The following is a 20,302-nucleotide window of genomic DNA, read 5'->3' as shown; positions in this document are numbered from 1 at the left end:
AAATAAATAAATAAATAAATAATTTTAAAAAATCGGTTCTGCACACATATATTGTATCTAGGATATACTATAACATATTTAATATGTATGGGAATGACTGCCATCTAGGGGAGGGGGTGAAGGGAAGAAGGGGAAAATTCGGAACAGAAGGGAGTACAAAGGATAATGTTGTAAAAAATTACCTATGCATATGTACTGTCAAAAGATGTCATAATTATAAAATTAATTTAAAAAATGGCATCAAATTACCAGTTCAAAAAAGTATGTGTATATGTGTATGTGTATATACTTTCTTGAACCATATATATATGATAAGGTCTAGATTTAGGGAACCAAAATGCGATTAGAGTTTCTGATTGTCAGAGAGTTAAATGATAAGGTCTAGTGGCAGGTTTGGCTCCCCTGCATCCCTTTGGGATTTGGCACAAGGGTAGGGAGTTTTGGGGGCTCCCTTCTGGTGGTGCAGAGATTCTCTACAAAGGAATTTACAGACCCCAAAACCTAGAATGATAAAAGAGGTTTATTATAGGAACTTAGAACTAATGTTAAAATCCTGGCAGAGAGGCATGAAGTCTGGTTAGGGAAATAGGTGAGGGTAAAGTGAGGGTGGCACTGGAAAAGAGTATTCCAGTGGACAGAGGCTCCTTGGCATAGCAAGCATGGCATAGCTGGCATGTTTGTTACCTCTGCAAAGAGGATTTTAGATTGGCTCTTTTATAATAGGAGTTTTTAGCTACAAACTGAAGGGAACTCTGGATGGAATTCTACAATCTGGGATTTAGTTTGAGCTGAATTTGAATAGAATTCAATGAGTTTTAGGACTGAACAGACCCACCTAGATAACAAGGAAAAAACTGTCCCTCAGGGCAGGGTCCCTCACTGAGGCAGAGTTGAAGGAGATGTTTTCCTTCAAGGATTTGAGAGTTTCAGGGTCCCCTCTTCATATATATTATATTAATAGAAGAAAGTATATTCACAAATGCCCATCTTTACTTCTTTGTAAAGTTTTGTTTTGTTCTCTGCTGCGCACCTTTTTTACTTTATTCTTTTCAATCCTTTTTTTTACCCCCACCACACCCAACCAAATTATTGTTACATACATATAATGTAAATATATACATAAACATTTACAGATACACACACACCCTGCCCCCCACATATCTTTTCTATCCCTACTGATTTTTTGCTTTAATTCTGCTCCTTAATTTGCCTTACTATTACTTAATCTCCCCCTCTTCCATAGATTTCTCCCTCCACATTTTGTTTCTTGACAGATTTTGGAGGGTGCTATACTCTTCATGGTATGTGTTGCCTATTTAACCCATTCCTAATGTGAGTAGGTTTTCAGAACTATCCTCCTCCCCCTCTATTGCCTCTGTATCTATTCTTCCTCTGTCATTTTTTTATATTTATATAACTCATTTATATAACATGATTACTATTTTTATTTTAACTCTGCCCCAATCTTTCTTTTGAGCTACCCTATTGTTGATCTCAATCTTTTTTTTTTAATTTTAATTTTTAAAAAATTAACTTTATAATTATAATTTTTTCACAGAACATATGCATGGATAATTTTTTTTTCCAACATTATTCCTTGTACTCACTTCTTTTCCAAAATTTCCCCTCCCTCCCTCCCTCTCCCTCTCCCCTAGATGACAGGTAATCCCATACTTGTTAAATGTGTTACAGTATATCCTAGATACAATATATGTGTGTAAAAACGAATTTCTTGTTGCACAGGAAGAATTGGATTCAGAAGGTAAAAGTAACCTGGGTAGAAAGACAATAGTGCAAACAGTTTACACTCATTTCCCAGTGTTCCTTCTCTGGGTGTAGCTGATTCTGTCCATCACTGATCAACTGGAACTGAATTAAATCTTCTCTATGTTGAAGATATCCACTTCCATCAGAATATATCTTCACAGTATTGTTGTGGAAATGTATAATGATCTCCTAGTTCTGCTCATTTCACTCAGCATCAGTTGATGTCTCTCCAAGCCTCTCTGTATTCATCCTGCTGGTCATTTCTTACAGAACAATAATATTCCATAACATTCATATACCATAATTTACCCAACCATTCTCCAATTGATGGGCATCCATTCATTTTCCAGTTTCTAGCCACTACAAAAAAGGGCTGCCACAAACATTTGGCACATACAGGTCCCTTTCCCTTCTTTAGTATTTCTTTGGGATATAAGCCCAGTAGTAGCACTGCTGGATCAAAGGGTATGCACAATTTGATAACTTTTGGGGCATAGTTCCAAATTGCTCTCCAGAATGGTTGGATTCTTTCACAACTCCACCAACAGTGCATCAGTGTCCCAGTTTTCCCACAGCCTCTCCAACATTCATCATTATTTTTTCCTGTCATCTTAGCCAATCTGACAGGTGTGTAGTGGTATATCTCAGAATTGTCTTAATTTTCATTTCTCTGATCAATAGTGATTTGGAATACTCTTTCATATGAGTGCAAATAGTTTCAATTTCATCATCTGAAAATTGTCTGTTCATATCCTTTGACCATTTATCAATTGGAGAATGGTTTGATTTCTTATAAATTAGAGTCAATTCTCTATATATTTTGGAAATGAGGCCTTTATCAGAACCTTTAACTGTAAAAATATTTTTCCAATTTGTTACTTCCCTTCTAATCTTGTGTGCATTAGTTTTGTTTGTATAAAAGCTTTTTAATTTGATATAATCAAAATTTTCTATTTTGTGATCAATAATGATTTCTAGTTCTCCTTTGGTCAAAAATTCCTTCCTCCTTCACAAGTCTGAGAGGTAAATTATCCTATGTTCCTCTAATCTATTTATGATCTCATTCTTTATACCTAAATCATGGACCCATTTTGATTTTATCTTAGTATATGGTGTTAAGTGTGGGCCCATATCTAATTTCTGCCATACTAATTTCCAGTTTTCCAAACAGTTCTTGTCAAATAATCAATTCTTATCCCCAAAGTTGGGTTGTACATTATTTTGTCCTGTGAACCTAACTTATTCCACTGATCAACTAGTCTATTTCTTAGCCAATACCAAATGGTTTTGGTGACTGCTGTTTTATAATATAGTTTTAGATCAGATACAGCTAGGCCCCCTTCATTTGATTTTTTTTTTTTCATTAATTCCCTTGAAATTCTCGACCTTTTGCTCTTCCATATGAATTTTGCTGTTGTTTTTTCTAGGTCATTAAAATAGTTTCTTGGGAGTCTGATTGGTATAGCACTAAATAAATAGATTAGTTTAGGGAGTATTGTCATCTTTATTATTTATCTTTTATTATTATTTATCTTTATTATATTCGCTTGGCCTATCCAAGAGCACTTAACGCCTTTCCAATTATTTAAATCTGACTCTATTTTTGTGGCAAGTGTTTTGTAATTTTGCTCATATAATTCCTGACTTTTCTTTGGTAGATGGATTCCCAAATATTTTATACTCTCTACAGTTGTTTTGAATGGAATTTCTCTTTGTATCTCTTGCTGTTGCATTTTGTTGGTGATGTATAAAAATGCTAAGGATTTATGTGGATTTATTCTGTATCCTGCAACTTTGCTAAAGTTGTTTATTATTTCTAATAGCTTTTTATTAGAATTTCTGGGTTCTCTAAGTATACCATCATATCATCTGCAAAGAGTGATAGTTTGATTTCCTCATTACCTATTCTAATTCCTTTAATCTCTTTCTTGACTCTTATTGCTGAGGCTAGCATTTCTAATACAATATCAAATAGTAATGGTGATAGTGGGCAACCTTGTTTCACTCCTGATCTTATTGGGAATGGTTCCAGTTTATCCCCATTACATATGATGCTTACTGATGGTTTCAAATATATGCTCCTAACTATTTTAAGGAATAGTCCATTTATTCCTCTACTCTCAAGTATTTTTAGTAGGAATGGATGTTGGATTTTATCAAATGCTTTTTCTGCATCTATTGAGATGATCATATGGTTTTTGTTAATTTGATTATTAATATGGTCAATTATACTAATAATTCCAGACTGAGAGTCTGTGCCAGCAGAATATAAACTTTGGGAGGTCTTACAGAGATGGCAAAAACTATATGTCTTTTGCCTGAGAACTAGATTAGCTAAGTTCAAAGAAACTCTTCACTCTAAGATTAGTTTTTTGGTAATAATTGGCCTTGAAGAACAGCCATTAAGGTTTAGAAGAATTATAACTTTCTTAAGTAGAAGCAATGACAGCTACTTCATTGATCCCTGATGAACTAATATTTACTAATATTTCTGTAGGGTTGGTGTATACCTAGTTGCTAGGGGCTCTGCTGAAATATGGGCAGGTCTGGTCTCTGGAGGATGCCTGTTTGTCCAGGTCTACACTGAAGTACATGGTGGTTTCTGGAGCTGTAATCCTCCAGCTCCTAAACCAGGTTGGGGATCCTGGTGTTGGCATTCAGACACTCCACCACACTAGAGGCTCAGAATCTCCTGCTGGCTTGCTGAGGTAGAGCTTGCTGCCTGTTCGCTGGGAAGCTTACTGTCCTGGATTGAGTCCCATCTTCACTCCAGTGATCATTTGCTGATCATTTGCCCAGAAATGAGCATGAGAGAGTTATATCGATTCATTGTTTATGTCATCATCTTGCTCCTAGAAGTAATTGACTGACACATGTTTCTAACTGCCAGATGAGTATCTCCTATTCTACTCAGTTTTTTTTCAGCTCCCAGCTGTTATGTTCCTCATAATTCCTCATGGTATTATGTTACCAATTTTATCAAGGCTCAATTATGTGAACAAGGGGAAGGAAGACTTTGTGTGAGCTAAGTAACATCTACAAAAAAGACTGGAAAGAGTTTATAGAAAATGTCCCAGTAGGAGAGGACTGAATTTTTTCTCCTTCATTTAATGCTTTCCACCAGAGGGCATTATTCAATCATTAGAGGAAGAAAAATGACTGTCAAACACAGAGGTGGATGGAGCCTGCCAACAGCATCTGCAAGGAGTGAACATCCCTGACAAAAGGGAACCAAATTAAAAAAAAAAAAATTGAAAAACTTGTTTTCAACCACAGTGGTTAAGGAAAGCAGCTTTAAGACACACACTGAGGTTACAGCAGGAGATGCTAGTGCTAGAATGGAATCCATCCATAGATAATTGAGAGTTGACTGTACAAAGAAAATATTTTGTTTTTCAAAATTCAACTTCCCTAGAACAATTATTCCTTTAAAGCTATTTGTACATATGTTCAAACCTAATAATTATTTTCTATTATGTCTAATAAACTTTGTCTCTGGAATCAATTAATCAACCAGTGAACAAGCATTTATTGAGGGCTTTCTATGTGCTTGGTGCTAAGAAGACAAATACAAAAAAGAAGGAGGGAGAAACAAAGAAAGAAAGTAAAGGAAGGAGGGAGGGAAGTAGAGAGGAAGTGAGAGAGACTGGGGTAAGGAAGAAAGAAAAGAAGAAGGAAGGAAGAAAGGAAGGAAGGAAAGAAAGAAGGAAGGAAGAGAGGAGGAGTTAAAGAAAGAGAGAGGGGAATAAACAGAAAAAGAAAGAGAGAGGAGGAAAGAGAGAAAGAGAGGAGGAAAGAAGAAAGGAAGGAAGAAAAGAAAGAAGGAAGAGAGGGAGGAAGGAAGGAAGAAAAAAGGAAGAAAGGAAAGAAGGAAGGAAGGAAAAGAAAGAAAGAAATAAAAAAGATATAGTCATTATTTTAAGGATTTAATGAGGAAATAGAATGCACACATATATACACGAATATATATGCATATAAATAAAGAAACACAAATTAGACACAAGATAGTTAAAAAGTAATGAAAGAATTAGCTGGCACAGTAGAGTGCTAAGGCTGTAGCGTGCTCTCCTGGCAGTTACAATTACTAGTCTGTCCTAGACCCACCAGAGTACCTTTGACCACTGTCCTCTGCAGTGTGAACTCTACCTGGCTCGCCTCCTCTGAGGCCTTCAAAGGTCTCTGGCCACAATCTCTTGAATCTATAGTTTAATAACCGGTAGCGCACTCAAGAACAACCACGTGTAATCTTAAAAGCCTTTATTATGCCTACTCACATAACGCCCTGACTGATGCCCTGACTTGTTGGTTCCCGAGTGAACACCTGGTCAGAAGACCCATGTGTTCACTACCAAAACCCTTACCTCTTTTGGCTATCCATCTTGGCTTGTCCACCCAGGCTAGGAAGCCAAGGTGAAGAAGGCCAGGTTAAAGAGAGCGCCTGCTGCCTGCAGTGGGCTTACATAGGGCCTGTGAGGTCACACACACAGCCAATCAGCGAGAGAGTCACCCATTACGAAGCTATCTCAATATGGCCAGGATCCCGCCCAAGGGCAGTCCTAATATCCACAGAAATTACTTCCGGGCCTCAATCTCCTGATGCGCTGTGGCACCCATTTAAAGGCCCCTTACAATTCCCTTTCTCTTGTTTTGCGGGAACTGTACATCTCACCAAGCTAAACTTTTAGCACCAGCTATAGTTCACTTGATCCATGAGATGACAGAGTGTTTTGCCCAAGGAGGTACAAAGCAGCAAATCAGTAAACAGAAGTATGACAATGAGAACCAGGCTCAACAGTGGCCCAAGTGTTCAACCCATTCATCAAAGTCATACTCGAGATAATAAGCCAAAGAGGTTGGATGCCAATGAGGTAGGATGTCAACACTGAGGTGGGAAGTCAACAAGGTAAAACATCACAATTCTAGTTAACAAATATCAGTGAGGTAGGTTGTCACAATTCTAGTTACATTTATCACAATTCTAGACCAATTCTAGTTTCTTACAATTTTCTGTTGCACTTGTCACAATCCTAGAGCAATTTTAGCTTATCACAATTCTCAATTGCACTTTTCACAATCCTAGAACAATTCTAGCTTATCACAATTCTCAATTGCACTTTTCACAATCCTAGAACAATTCTAGCTTATCACAATTCTCAATTGCACTTTTCACAATCCTAGAACCATTCTAGCTTATCACAATTCTCAATTGCACTTTTCACAATCCTAGAACAATTCTAGCTTATCACAATTCTCAATTGCACTTTTCACAATCCTAGAGCAATTTTAGCTTATCACAATTCTCAATTGCACTTTTCACAATCCTAGAACAATTCTAGCTTATCACAATTCTCAATTGCACTTTTCACAATCCTAGAACAATTCTAGCTTATCACAATTCTCAATTGCACTTTTCACAATCCTAGAACCATTCTAGCTTATCACAATTCTCAATTGCACTTTTCACAATCCTAGAACAATTCTAGCTTATCACAATTCTCAATTGCACTTTTCACAATCCTAGAGCAATTTTAGCTTATCACAATTCTCAATTGCACTTTTCACAATCCTAGAACAATTCTAGCTTATCACAATTCTCAATTGCACTTTTCACAATCCTAGAACAATTCTAGCTTATCACAATTCTCAATTGCACTTTTCACAATCCTAGAACAATTCTAGCTTATCACAATTCTCAATTGCACTTTTCACAATCCTAGAACCATTCTAGCTTATCACAATTCTCAATTGCACTTTTCACAATCCTAGAACAATTCTAGCTTATCACAATTCTCAATTGCACTTTTCACAATCCTAGAACAATTCTAGCTTATCACAATTCTCTATTGCACTTTTCACAATCCTAGAGCAATTCTAGTTTCACAGATGCACATAAGCAAAGTCATGTCCAATAACATTGTCTCAATAACAACGGCAGGTGGGTGCGTTGGTTTTTCACCCACTAATTTAAAAGCATAGTCCTTCAATAGAAAGCATAGGGCAAAGCCTTTCCCCAGGCCACCATATGGCAAGTAGCCACGGGAGGAGCAAGCAGGCCCATTGTCCATTTACAGTCTTTATATTGCGTATCACCCAAAACAGTCCAGGATCCCGCCCAAGGGCAGTCCTAATATCCACAGAAATTACTTCCGGGCCTCAATCTCCTGATGTGCTGTGGCGCCCATTTAAAGGCCCCTTACATAAGGCTACAGTCAAGAAGATCTCAGTTCAAATTCAGCCTCAAACACAAATTAGTATGACCCTGGTCAATTCATATAACATCTGTTTACCTCCATTTCTTCATCTATAAAATGGGGATAGTAATAAACAACTACCTCCCAGGGTTGTGATGAAGATCAAATAAGATAATAATTTTAAAACATTTAACATTCTGCCTGGCACATAGTAAGTGCTTTAGAAATGTTGATTATTATTATTGATAATTAGGGAGGAAGGGAATAATATTAAAATTAATAGAAGCTCTCTACTCTTTTAAAAAAAGTTATTTTTTATTTAGCTAGTTTCATCTTTGGGGAAACAGGATCATAGAATTAGCAATAGAAAGTCATTGAGTCACCCCCTCCCCAATTTTACAGACGTGAAAATTGAAACCTAGAGAGTTTAAATGACTTGTCTAGGATCATACAGATAGTAAGTATCTTCTTCCTATCACAACTCCATTGCTATGCCATACTCCCTTGGGATAGCAGTATGTTATCTCTGAACCAGGTAGGCAAGTGAGACAGTGTATAACTTAATAGAAACTTCTTTTGGGGTGAGCTATTAACACAATATAGGGCATCTAGATGGATAATGCTGACCCTGGCATCAGGAAGGCTCATGTTCCTGAGTTCTAAACTGACTCAGACACTTAGTTGGTGTGTGACTTTGGGTAAATCACTTAATCCAGTTTGCATCAGTTTTCTCATCTGTAAAATGAGTTTGAGAAAAAAAATGGCAAACCTCTCCAGTATCTTTCCCAAGAAAATTCAAAATGGGATCATGAAGAGTTGGGCATGACTAATTAACAAAAATAAAAAAATAAAAATTTGAGTAATGTTATAAGGAGACTAGTTGTGAAGCATTTAAAAAACCAAACAGAATAGTTGGGTGGGAGACTACCCTCCAAGTAATAAGGAAGCTCTCTAGTTTATATTAAACAGAGAATGAAATGATCAGATGTATGTTTAAGGAAAAATCTATTTAGCAACTGTACAGAGAATGGAAAAGAGTAAAAAGAGGCTTGAAACAAGAAGACCAATGAGGAGTCCATTGTGATAGTCCAGGTAAAAGGCGATGGGAGGCTAAACCAAGAGGGTATCAAAGAAAAGATTTTGAATGAGAGAGGCTATGGAGGTATGAATAGCAACATCTTGGAAATATATGTGGAGTGAAGGAGAATGACAAGGATAATGCTGATATTAAGAACTTGGGAAACTGCAAGAATGCTGGTGTCTTTCACAAAAATAGGTTTTGAAGTTTTGAAGAAGACTTGCGGGGGAATGACAAGTATTTATATAAAAAAGGTCATTACAAGATAGTGAATAAAAATAGCAATCTAGTGTTTGACAAACCCAAAGATCCCAACTTTGGGGATAAGAATTCATTATTTGACAAAAACTGTTGGGAAAACTAGAAATACTAATTCAGAAATTAGTCATGGACCCACACTTAACACCATATACTAAGATAAGATCAAAATGGGTCCAAGATTTAGGCATAAAGAACAAGATCATAAATAAATTAGAGGAGCATAGGATAGTCTACCTCTCATACCTGTGGAGGAGGAAGGAATTTGTGACCAAAGGAGAACCAGAGATCATTATTGATCACAAAATAAAAAATTTTGATTACATCAAATTAAAAAGCTTTTGTACAAACAAAACTAATGCAAACAAGATTAGAAGGGAAGTAACAAATTGGGAAAACATTTTTATAGTTAAAGGTTCTGATAAAGACCTCATCTCGAAAATGTACATAGAATTGACTCTAATTTATAAGAAATCAAGCCATTCTCCAATTGATAAATGGTCAAAGGATATGAACAATTTTCAGATGATGAAATTGAAACTATTTCCACTCATGTGAAAGAGTGTTCCAAATCACTATTGATCAGAGAAATGCAATTTAAGACAACTCTGATATACCACTACACACCTGTCAGATTGGCTAAGATGACAGGAACAAATAACGATGAATGTTGGAGAGGCTGTGGGAAAACTGGGACACTGATGCACTGTTGGTGGAGTTGTGAAAGAATCTAACCATTCTGGAGAGCAATCTGGAATTATGCCCCAAAAGTTATCAAACTGTGCATACCCTTTGATCCAGCAGTGCTACTACTGGGCTTATTTCCCAAAGAAATACTAAAGAAGGGAAAGGGACCTGTATGTGCCAAAATGTTTGTGGCAGCCCTTTTTGTAGTGGCTAGAAACTGGAAAATGAATGGATGTCCATCAATTGGAGAATGGTTGGGTAAATTATGGTATATGAATGTTATGGAATATTATTGTTCTGTAAGAAATGACCAGCAGAATGAATACAGAGAGACTTGGAGAGACATCAACTGATGCTGAATGAAATGAGCAGAACTAGGAGATCATTATACACTTCGACAGTAATACTATATGAGCATGCATTCTGATGGAAGTGGATATCTTCAACATAGAGAAGATCTAATTCAGTTCCAATTGATCAATGATGGATAGAATCAGCTACACCCAGAAAAGGAACACTGGGAAATGAGTGTAAACTGTTGGCATTTTTTGTTTTTCTTCCAAGGTTATTTTTACCTTCCGAATCCAATTCTTCTTTTGCAATAACAACAACAACTTCGGTTCTGCACACATATATTGTATCTAGGATATACTATAACATATTTAATATGTATGGGAATGCCTGCTATCTAGGGGAAGGGGTGAGGGGATGGAGGGAAGGAGGGGAAAATTCGGAACAGAAGGGAGTACAAGGGATTATCTTGTAAAAAATTACCTATGTATATGTACTGTCAAAAAATGTTATAATTATAAAAATAAAAAAATTATTAGAGCAAAAAAAAAAAAAAGAAATGGTCATTAAACTCATGACAATTGATGGAGGGGGGAGAAGGAGGAGGAAAAGAGAGGGAAGGGGGAGAGAATAGAGAGAGACAAGGACAAAGAATAAGGGGTGAAGAAAAAAGGTTCCAAGACTCCAAAGCACTTAAGAGACATAATATAGGTGATGAGTCAGCAATAAAGACTGAGACAGAACAGTTTAATCCACAGGCCAGTCAGTGTAAAACTAGAAGAGAGTAATGTCAAAAATCTAGACATCTAGGAGAAGAGGCATAGTCACAGTTGTAACATTGAGCAGATAGATTTATTGAAATGTAGCCTGAGAAAAACTATCAGATTTGGCCATTTAAAGATCACATTCTTTGGAGAGAACAGTTTCAGTTGAGTGATGAAGTCACAAGTCAGACTCTGAAGCTCTGAAAATGAGAAGAGTGAAGACACTGACCACAGACAGCTTTTTCAAAGTCTGCCTGAGAAAAGGAACAGAAATAAAGGATAAAAAACTTAAAACACAGTAAGGACTAGTGAATTCTTTTTTAAAGATAGACATGCTTAAAAGGAATAGGGAAGGAACCTATAGGTAGTGAAGATCACAGAAAGGGCAGGTGACCAAGGCAGCAATCTGCTGAAGAAGGCCAAAGGGGCCTAGACCAGAAATAGATGAAGAATTCAGGAGTCAAGCCATTTGTTCTCTTTGCTGCCACTGTCAGCAAAGCCAATAAGAAGGTAGATGTCATTGATACTCAGACACATTAGACAGAACATCCTCTAAAGAAAGAGACATAATTTTGACAAAAGTCACCTTAAGAACTAATAATTATTATTCAGAGACAACTGTCAAGATCATACTGACAAAGGTAGGATCAAAGATTTACAGTTATAAGGGACCTTAATGGTCACCAAATCCAAACTCTTTGTATTATATATAAGGAAACTGAAGTTTATAGATTTTAAATGATTTGCTTAAGATTACATAGCTAGTAAATCTCTGAGATAAATGTCTGAGATATGATTCTTAATCAATGTTTTATCCACTACATGCTTTTCTCATCAGATAGAGGGAAAGAGAGACAGAGGCAGAGAAAGAGAAAGAGAGAGAGAGCACACAGAGAGAGAGAGAGGAAAGAGACAGAGAGACAGAGAGAGTAGATTTTTTTTTTCCCCCAAAGAATCCCCATAGTTTCTTCTGGAAAGAAATTCTTTAATTCTTTGAATCTGGCTAAATTTGTATTTTAGTGTTTCTTCATATAAAGAGCAAGGCTGTTTCCTACAGTGATATGCTTTAGAATACATTATGAAACTTAATGATTCTAAACTGAAGGGAGAATGTCAAATGACTAATACACGATCATATTAGGATTTTCACTGCACCAGTAGCAGCAGTTTTCTGAAATACCAATATAATTCATTCTTCAGTGATCCATAATAGATTATTGGAATATTTCGCAAATTCACATATTTTAAAATCCTGCTAAAAACATATTTAAGATTTTTCATGTCAGTTTTTTCATGGCTTTGCGGCCCTCAGTGATATTACTAAAACATAATTCTGACCTTGTCACACATGTGCCATCCCCATCCTCACTTCCACCCAATAAAATCTAGTAGCTCCTTATCCTTTCTAGGATCAAATATAAAATTCTTTGTTTGGTTTTCAGAGCTCTTTTTAATCCGACCTCCCTGCCTTTCTAGTATTTTTACACCTTAAATCTCTGCTTTTTCTCCCCGCTATACTCTGCAATCTATGGAAGCTGGCCCTCTTTCTGTTCTACCACAAGATTTCCTAGTTCCCAATTCCAACAACATTTTCATTGGCTATTTCCCATATCTCAAATGTTGGCCTACTTGGCTTCCTTTCAATCCCAACTAAAAGCCTATCTTCTACATAAAAAGTCTTTCTCAAACCTTTTGCCTCCCTTTTATGTTGTGAGTTCCTTAAGAGTAGGACTGTTTTTTGCCCCACTTTGTATCCTTTGTCCTTAGCATAATGCTTGGCACCCAGTAGATAATAGTTTACTAAAAAGTAGTTTTTATTAGTCATTCTTTGTAATCACTAGGTGGTGCTGTGATGAATAATTCTGACTTGGTAAAGGATATTTTTTCTTTTGAAAAAAACAACAACAACAAAAACAAAAACAGTAATAGTAAATATTAGCAACTAATTGTCCTATTTCAATTACTCTGCCTCAGACTATGAGCATTCCCTCTTAATCATTAGAATGTCTGTTGATTAAAGTCTTATATCTTAGATCTCAGGCTATAATCATTCCATCTTAATGTTTGATGGGATAAAGGCCTTTATCCATTTTAGACATTATTAGAATATCAGGAGCCTCCCAGTATCTCCCTCCATTATGTCATCCTAGGTGCCTCCCCCCATTAGGTCATCCCCATCCAGGTGCCTCCCCTCATTAGGTCATCCCTATCTCAGGAACCTCCCCCATTATGTCATCTTTCTTTTTACCCTATAAAAGGATCTTGTTTCCAACATTTGATGCTGGATTCTTGAAGATGATAGTCTCATTCCACCCTGGGACCAAACCATGGATCCATTTGTTCCCAGTAAATCTCTCCCTTTCAAATAAAATATTAAATTGTTCTCTAATCTCTATCCTGCCTCAGTTTCTTCGGTATTACAAAAATTAGTCTGATTAATTAGTATTTTAAAGTTAGGTCAAATTCTGCCTCATTGATTATCTGTATGATCCTTTACCATGTCATTCACCCTTTGTTAGCCTTATTTCTTCATTTATAAAATGGAGATAGTAATAACATTTGCTTTACATATCATAAGGATCAAATGAGATAATATTTGTAAAATGCTAAACCTTAGTGTTGTATAAATAAATATTACTATTATTTAATTTCCTACCTTTTTCTATAATGTTTTGTTGAATGAAGGCAACAATTTTGTTGAATAAATCGTTGAAAAATATGAACTATTCTGTTTTATTATCAAGTCAACAAGCATTTATTGAGTATCTGAAAAAAATAAAATAAAATTAGTCTAAAAGGGACTTAAAACACTTGGAAGTTTGTAATCATTAGTTGAAAATGACGTCAAATAATTAAGGGTCATTTCCTTTTTACAGAGGAGAAAAATGAGATTAGAATTAATTTTCTCAGAAGCATAGTCTGAAAGATATGAAATGAAATACATAACCTTTTTTGTTCTCTTTTTCAATCGATTGTGGACAGTAGCTACACTTGAAAACTCAGACCTGAAATCATGAAAAACCTGAGTGTAATGTATGATCCCAAGGATTTGCTTGGGATAACTGCACTCAGACTCAGTTTTCTCATCTGTAAAATGGAGATAATAATTCCTGGACTACCTATTGCACTATTGTTATGAGATAAAATGAAATAAGGTATGTAAAGCAAAACTATATTGTTGGATGCTGCCCCCCCTTCCATCCCTTCCCTTCCTCCCCGTTAAGACTAGAAATTGAGTCTTACATACCATTGTGACACAATGAAAGATAGAAAAGAAAAACAATGATCCAGGTCCTCACCACTCTGACTCCATTTTTGTCCAAAACTACCCTGGAATAGAATTATGTTATCTCACTTCCTATCTATGCCCTTGTAAGAAGTCCCTATCTATCCAATAATGGTCCTACTCCCTTCTCTGGAAGGAACTGCTCCATTATCCAAGCTGTAAATACTAAGTTGACTCCTCAGCTCTCTCTCTCTGAAGTAAAGACAACAGTTGTAAAATGTTAGGTTAATTGCCTTCTCAGTTTCTATAACCTGCTTGTAAATGCTAATTAGCTAAGAATCTTTTAAAAGGTCTTTGCCTCAATTGGTCAGGGTTGAATAATTTTTGTACATGAGTTCTATTCCACCAGCTAAACTCTTCACAATTAAAATATTAAAAAACAATTTCTGTCTTGACTCAGTTTCTCCAGCATTGCAATATAAATGTCAGATTTTTATTATTATCAGTCATATTTCTGGAGCAACATTTGTTAGGAATAAGTGTTTCCAATAGGAAGTGGGGTGACGAGAGAAAAAAAAGAAGTGGATATGATACCAAGAGTCTCAGAAATCTGTATTCTAATAGAAAGGTCAGTGGTTTTGTAATCAGAAGACCTAAGTTCAAATTTCAGCTCTGTACATATAATATATGTGACATTGGGCAAATTGCTTAACATCTCTGAGTCAGTTTTATCTTCTGTAAAATAAAACCATTTGATTAGGTCACTTATGGATCAAAAATCTATGATGATACTGTGATTTCTGCCAACTCCCATCCAGGAAGAACATAAGCTCTTCATCATCATCAGGGTGATCAGGGTGTAACTATATCATAATACCAATAATAGAAGGTGTCATCATTTCCTGCTTGCTGGATACATACTGATACTGGATTTCAGAAAGCTCCATCTGGACTTCTCACCCCACTTTTGTACCCTTTGCTTTAATTTTACCCATCCATATATATCTTGGATGATCCTGCCTTCTCTGTGAATATCCACTTTATAAAATCTGGAAAGATTTAAGAATTGATATTGAAGTGAACAGAACCAGGAGAACTTTGTACACAGTAATAGCAACATTATGTAATGATCAGCTTTGATAGACTTCACTTTTTTCAGCAATACAATGACCTAAGACACTTCCAAAAGACTCATGATAGAAAATGCTATCCATACTCAGAGAAAGAACTAAGGATTCTAAATGTAAATTGACACATTTTTTCCACTTTAAAAAAAAAAAATTGGTGGTTTTTCCCTTATGTTCTGATTCTTCTTTCACAAGATGACTTATGTAGAAACATGTTTAATATGATTGTACATATATAAACTATATCAGATTGCTTCATGTCTTGGGGAGAGGAGAGAGGGAAGGAGAAAAAAAAAGGGAATTAAAATTTTATAAATATAAATGTTGAAAAGTAAAACAAAAGTAGAGAAATGAAAAAATAATCCACTTTTTATGCAGCCTGGAGCATCTACATATATATTTATATATAAAAGAACAAAACAAAAACTAGCTTGATTTACCACTTATGATAGCAGAATAAAATAACTTCTTAACTACAGCTGTGTTCCAAGAGAATGTTGAATATGCAAATGTGACTCATCTATTCAAAAGGCTCAGAAAACTCTTACTCAACCCCCTCCTCCCATCATCAAAACAGGCAAGCTTATACCATTTTCCAGGCATAAAATTTTATTTTGTTTGAAAAATGTTTTTCAGAATAATCTGTGACCCCTTTTAGTATTCTATTCCAGTGTTTAACCAGACTTTACTAACAGGAAATTTGTCATCATCTCCTCTTTTCTGGTCTCAGTAGAGATGCAGAACATCACCATTTTTTGTAGAAGCATTTTAAATACGCAGCAATATGATTTAAGATTCTCTTCCCTGAAAAAAGATCTGTTATTTCTCCATTTTCTTTACCCTTTTCAACTTAGCAAAACTCTCTCTTTGTTCATGGCTTCCTGAATCATAGTGAATGTTTTGCTAAAAATTTGTCAAGCCTTGATTGGTCAATCACCTGTAAGGGTCCTTTAAATGGGTGGCCACAACACAACAGGAGATTTGAGTGGAACAGAAATCTCTGTGGATATAGGACTGCCCTGTGGGTGGAACCTTGGCCATATTGAGATATCTTCGTAATGGGTGACAGCTCTCTCGCTGGTTGGCTGTGTGTGTGACCTCACAGACCCTTTATAAGCCCACTGCTTGCAGCCAGTCGCTCTCTTTAACCTGGTTCCCTAGCCTGGGGTAGCTGAGCCAAGCTGATGGATAGCCCAGAGAGATAAGGAGTTTGGTAGTGAACACGTGGGTCTTCAGACCAGGTGTTCACTAGGGAGCTAACAAGTCAGGGTATTATGTGAATAGGTATAATAAAGGCTTTTAAGTTTACACGTGGCTGTTCTTGAGTGTGCTATTGGTGATTAAACTCTAGATTCAAGAAATCATGGCCAGAGACCTTTGAAGGCATCAGAGTAGGTGAGCTTGGTAGAGTTGACACTGCAAAGGTCAGTGGTCAAAGGTACTCTGTTGGGCCTAGGACAGACTGGTAATAGTAATTGCAAGGAGGCCATGTTACAATCACCAAATCATTCTCAGGTTATTATGATTATTTATGTATATAATATCTTCCTTCTCTTCAAACTACACTGCTTGTAATTATTCCTCTTGGATTTCTAATTCATTTAGAAAATAATCACAAGTGATCTTCTGTGATTTCTATCTATTCATATTCATTCCTTTCTTATCTTTCAATAGTAGAGTTTATTCCTCTCCCTAAGTAATTATTATGAGTTTTTTGGGAATTAATTTATTTGAAGAAGTTGATCAGAGAAGCATGATCATGAATATATGATATTTAATATGAAAAATTAATATATAATGTGTCCACAGAGTTCCCAAAGTCAGACTGCTGTGTTGCCTTCCAACAGGAATAACCTAAGGAATTAAACTATCTCTTCTTTTATGCCATAGATTTGAATCCCCACCAATCTTGTTACAGCCTTTGTTGAGAGCCTGTGACTAGCACCCCAGTGTCATTTACTTACTTAATAATGATTAGCTTCTAAACATATATATATATATACATATATATATGTTGTGGTTTTTTTTTTTGTTTTGTTTTGTTTTGTTTTTTAACAGAACAAAGTATATACATTTTCCCTAACATCTCTGAGAGAAACTCTTCCTTATACTAACTATCTCAGGCTCTGGGGAAAGTAGGTTTTAAATTTATGTTTTTTTTCAATATGGCAATTAATGTTGCTTGAGGTTCAGTATCAAATATTGGGGTCCAAGCATGTGAAGAATTCACAATGACTATTCTCTTTGAAAAAATTATGTTTACTTAGGAGAAGAGGTAAAAGACAAAATGAAGTTATAATAAATAAATACCAGGAATGATAAATATAAAATAGATTGGGAGAACAAGTAGTTAGACAGGAAAGTGGTTTTAATAATTAATAATGTAAAAGTTCCCTAGTAGAACTCATAGTAATTAACCAAAAGAAAGGGAATATACTATGAGGTGGGAGACTAACCTACCGGCAGACTAAGTAAAAAAAGTGATTTAGCACCTTAAAAAAGTTAGATAGATATAAGGCGAAAGACATTAATAAGACATAGGGGAGGAAGGAGAAAAAAGATACCATGAGACAGAACATTAGTAGGCTAACCCCAAAAGGGATACTTCAAAGATAGTGTAGGCCATGGACAGATTTATAGGGGAAATTTAAACTGAGGGTTTTTATGTTACTTGGATTTCTGACTGAATACAGCAAGGTAGGGCCACATGACCTCTACAAAGGATGGGACTATAACATTGAGCTAGTCCCCATCAATGCCCTTCCCTGCTTGCCTCAGGGATCTCATCAGTACTTCTTTTTCTTTGCAGGCCCACTTAGTTACTCATATCTCATCAGCAATGAACAAGGATCATCAAATAAAGGCCAAGAACACAGAGACAAAGAAGAGGTGACTGAACTTGGTAACCATAGAAGCAGAGAGATATTATGAAGCATGCAGAAAATTTTGTGGGGGTAGAATGGCAACTGGTTGGATATGGTAACTGAGAGTTTTGGGGATTTTTTAATGACTCCATAGCCAATCTGAGAATGTCCTCTTCAACATATAGTTGAACAACTAAAAATAGTTTCAGAATTTCCACTTAGGCTCCATTGTCTTTCCAAAGCACTTCCATTTTATGTGATCATGACTCTCTAGGAAGTAAGCTTTCAATTTTCTGTTGATAGCCCTTTTCATAGTGGCTGGAAACTCAGTAGATGCCCATCAGTTGGAAAATGGCTGAATAAGTTATAATATGAATGAATGTTATGGAATATTATTGTTCTATAAGAAATGATCAGGAGGATGATTTTAGAGAGGTCTGGAAAGACTTACATAGTTGACGCTAAGTGAAATGAGCAGATCTAGGAGATCATTATACACAACAATATCAATATTATGATGATCAATTTTGATGAATGTGACTCTTTCCAACAATGAGATGACTGATGCCAGTTCCAATCATCTTGTGACATAGAGACCCATCTACACCTAGAGACAAGACTATGGGAACTGAATGTGGATCACAACATAAATCTCATTCTTTTTGATGTTGTTGACTTGCATTTTGTTTTCTTATTCATTTTCTTTCCTTTTTGATCTATTTTTTTCTTGTGCAACAAGAGAATTGTATAAATATGTTTACATATAATATATGTTAACATATATTTTAGAATGTATAACATATTGGGAAAAGGAGGGGAAAATTTGAAACACAAGGCTATGCAAGGGTCAATGTTGAAAAATTATCCATGCATGTGGTTTGAAAATAAAAAGCTTTAAAAAGAAAAAAAAAAAAAAGCTTTCCATTTTCCTCAAATGCAGAGATGCTCCCTGAGGCTCTCGACATATGTGTCAAAGCCCTATTTACAAGTGAATGACTTATAATTTATTAGCTGCTTATTTTATGCAAAACATTGTGCTAAAATTTGAGAATATGAATAGAAAAGTAAGGCCTTCCCAGATATTTTCAAGGGAGACAAAATTTCTATATAAAATTTCTGCTGAAAGATATATTGAAAGGTCCAATGTAGGGTACAGGTAGTAGTAGTAGTAGTAGTTGCTGTTGTTGTTTTCCCTTCATTCTCAAAAGAGGCCCTTGATATTGGTAAAGTGATGTCATGATTTGCAATTGAATTGGATTTAAGTGAGATAGGACTGTGCAAAGAAACTAGCCTCTCTTTTCCAGAACCATCTAGATCCAGTGGCAAGAGATAGATCAGGTGGGCCAAAGATGGGTAAAGCAGATGATAATACATTATCTTTCATGTAATTTCCACTGATAAAATAATAAATTTTTCTGATATTGAACCATTTGATAGTGCCATGGACTTTGGTAGCAAGATCTTTACAAAAGTTTAAAGGTTAAAATTGAATAATTACTCATGGATCATAATACCCAATTAAAAACCACTTTACTAACTAAAGATTAAAAGAACACTATTTTAGAGTCTAAAGACTAAAATACTAACCTCATCCCCTAATCATCATGGAAGGTATTCCCAAGAAAGAAATAAAAACTAAGGTGAAACTTCTAAAATAATCTTCTCCCTACTCCCTCTAAATCCAAAGGGCCAAATCTTTTTTTTTTTTTTTTTTGGTCTTTCTTTTTTCAATAGTATTTTATTTTTCCAAATACATGAAAAATATTTCAGCATTCATCTTTGCAAAACCTTGTGTATCAAATTTTTCTCCCACTCTCTCTCCCCTGCCCCAAGACAGCAAACAATTTGATATAGTTTCCAATCCCTTGCCACTACAAAAAGGATTGCTACCTTTTTGTACATGTGGGTCCTTTTCCCTTATTTTATGATCTCTTTGGTATACAGACTTAGTAGAGACACTACGGGATCAAAGAATATGCACAGTTTGATAGCCCAAAGGGTCAAATCTTAAAGGGCAGGTCTGATTTAACCTACAGAGGTTCTTAATTT

The 20,302-nt window shown here is 35.7% G+C and overlaps 1 protein-coding gene across 1 annotated transcript in view; it reads left to right on the top strand.

Moving 5' to 3' along the window:
- C1H9orf85 (chromosome 1 C9orf85 homolog) overlaps positions 1–18,280 on the top strand; it is a 102,619-nt gene extending 84,339 nt beyond the window's left edge. Inside the window, exon 3 of the mRNA XM_074280707.1 lies at positions 18,199–18,280. Within this exon, the coding sequence (XP_074136808.1) occupies positions 18,199–18,208 (10 nt within the window). The 3' untranslated portion in view covers positions 18,209–18,280. The remainder of the gene's footprint in view (positions 1–18,198) is intronic.
- Positions 18,281–20,302: the final 2,022 nt, after the last annotated feature.

The sequence above is a fragment of the Sminthopsis crassicaudata genome, chromosome 1 (genome assembly GCF_048593235.1).
Source record: "Sminthopsis crassicaudata isolate SCR6 chromosome 1, ASM4859323v1, whole genome shotgun sequence".
Lineage (NCBI taxonomy): Eukaryota > Metazoa > Chordata > Mammalia > Dasyuromorphia > Dasyuridae > Sminthopsis > Sminthopsis crassicaudata.
This window is presented reverse-complemented; position numbering and strand designations above follow the sequence as displayed.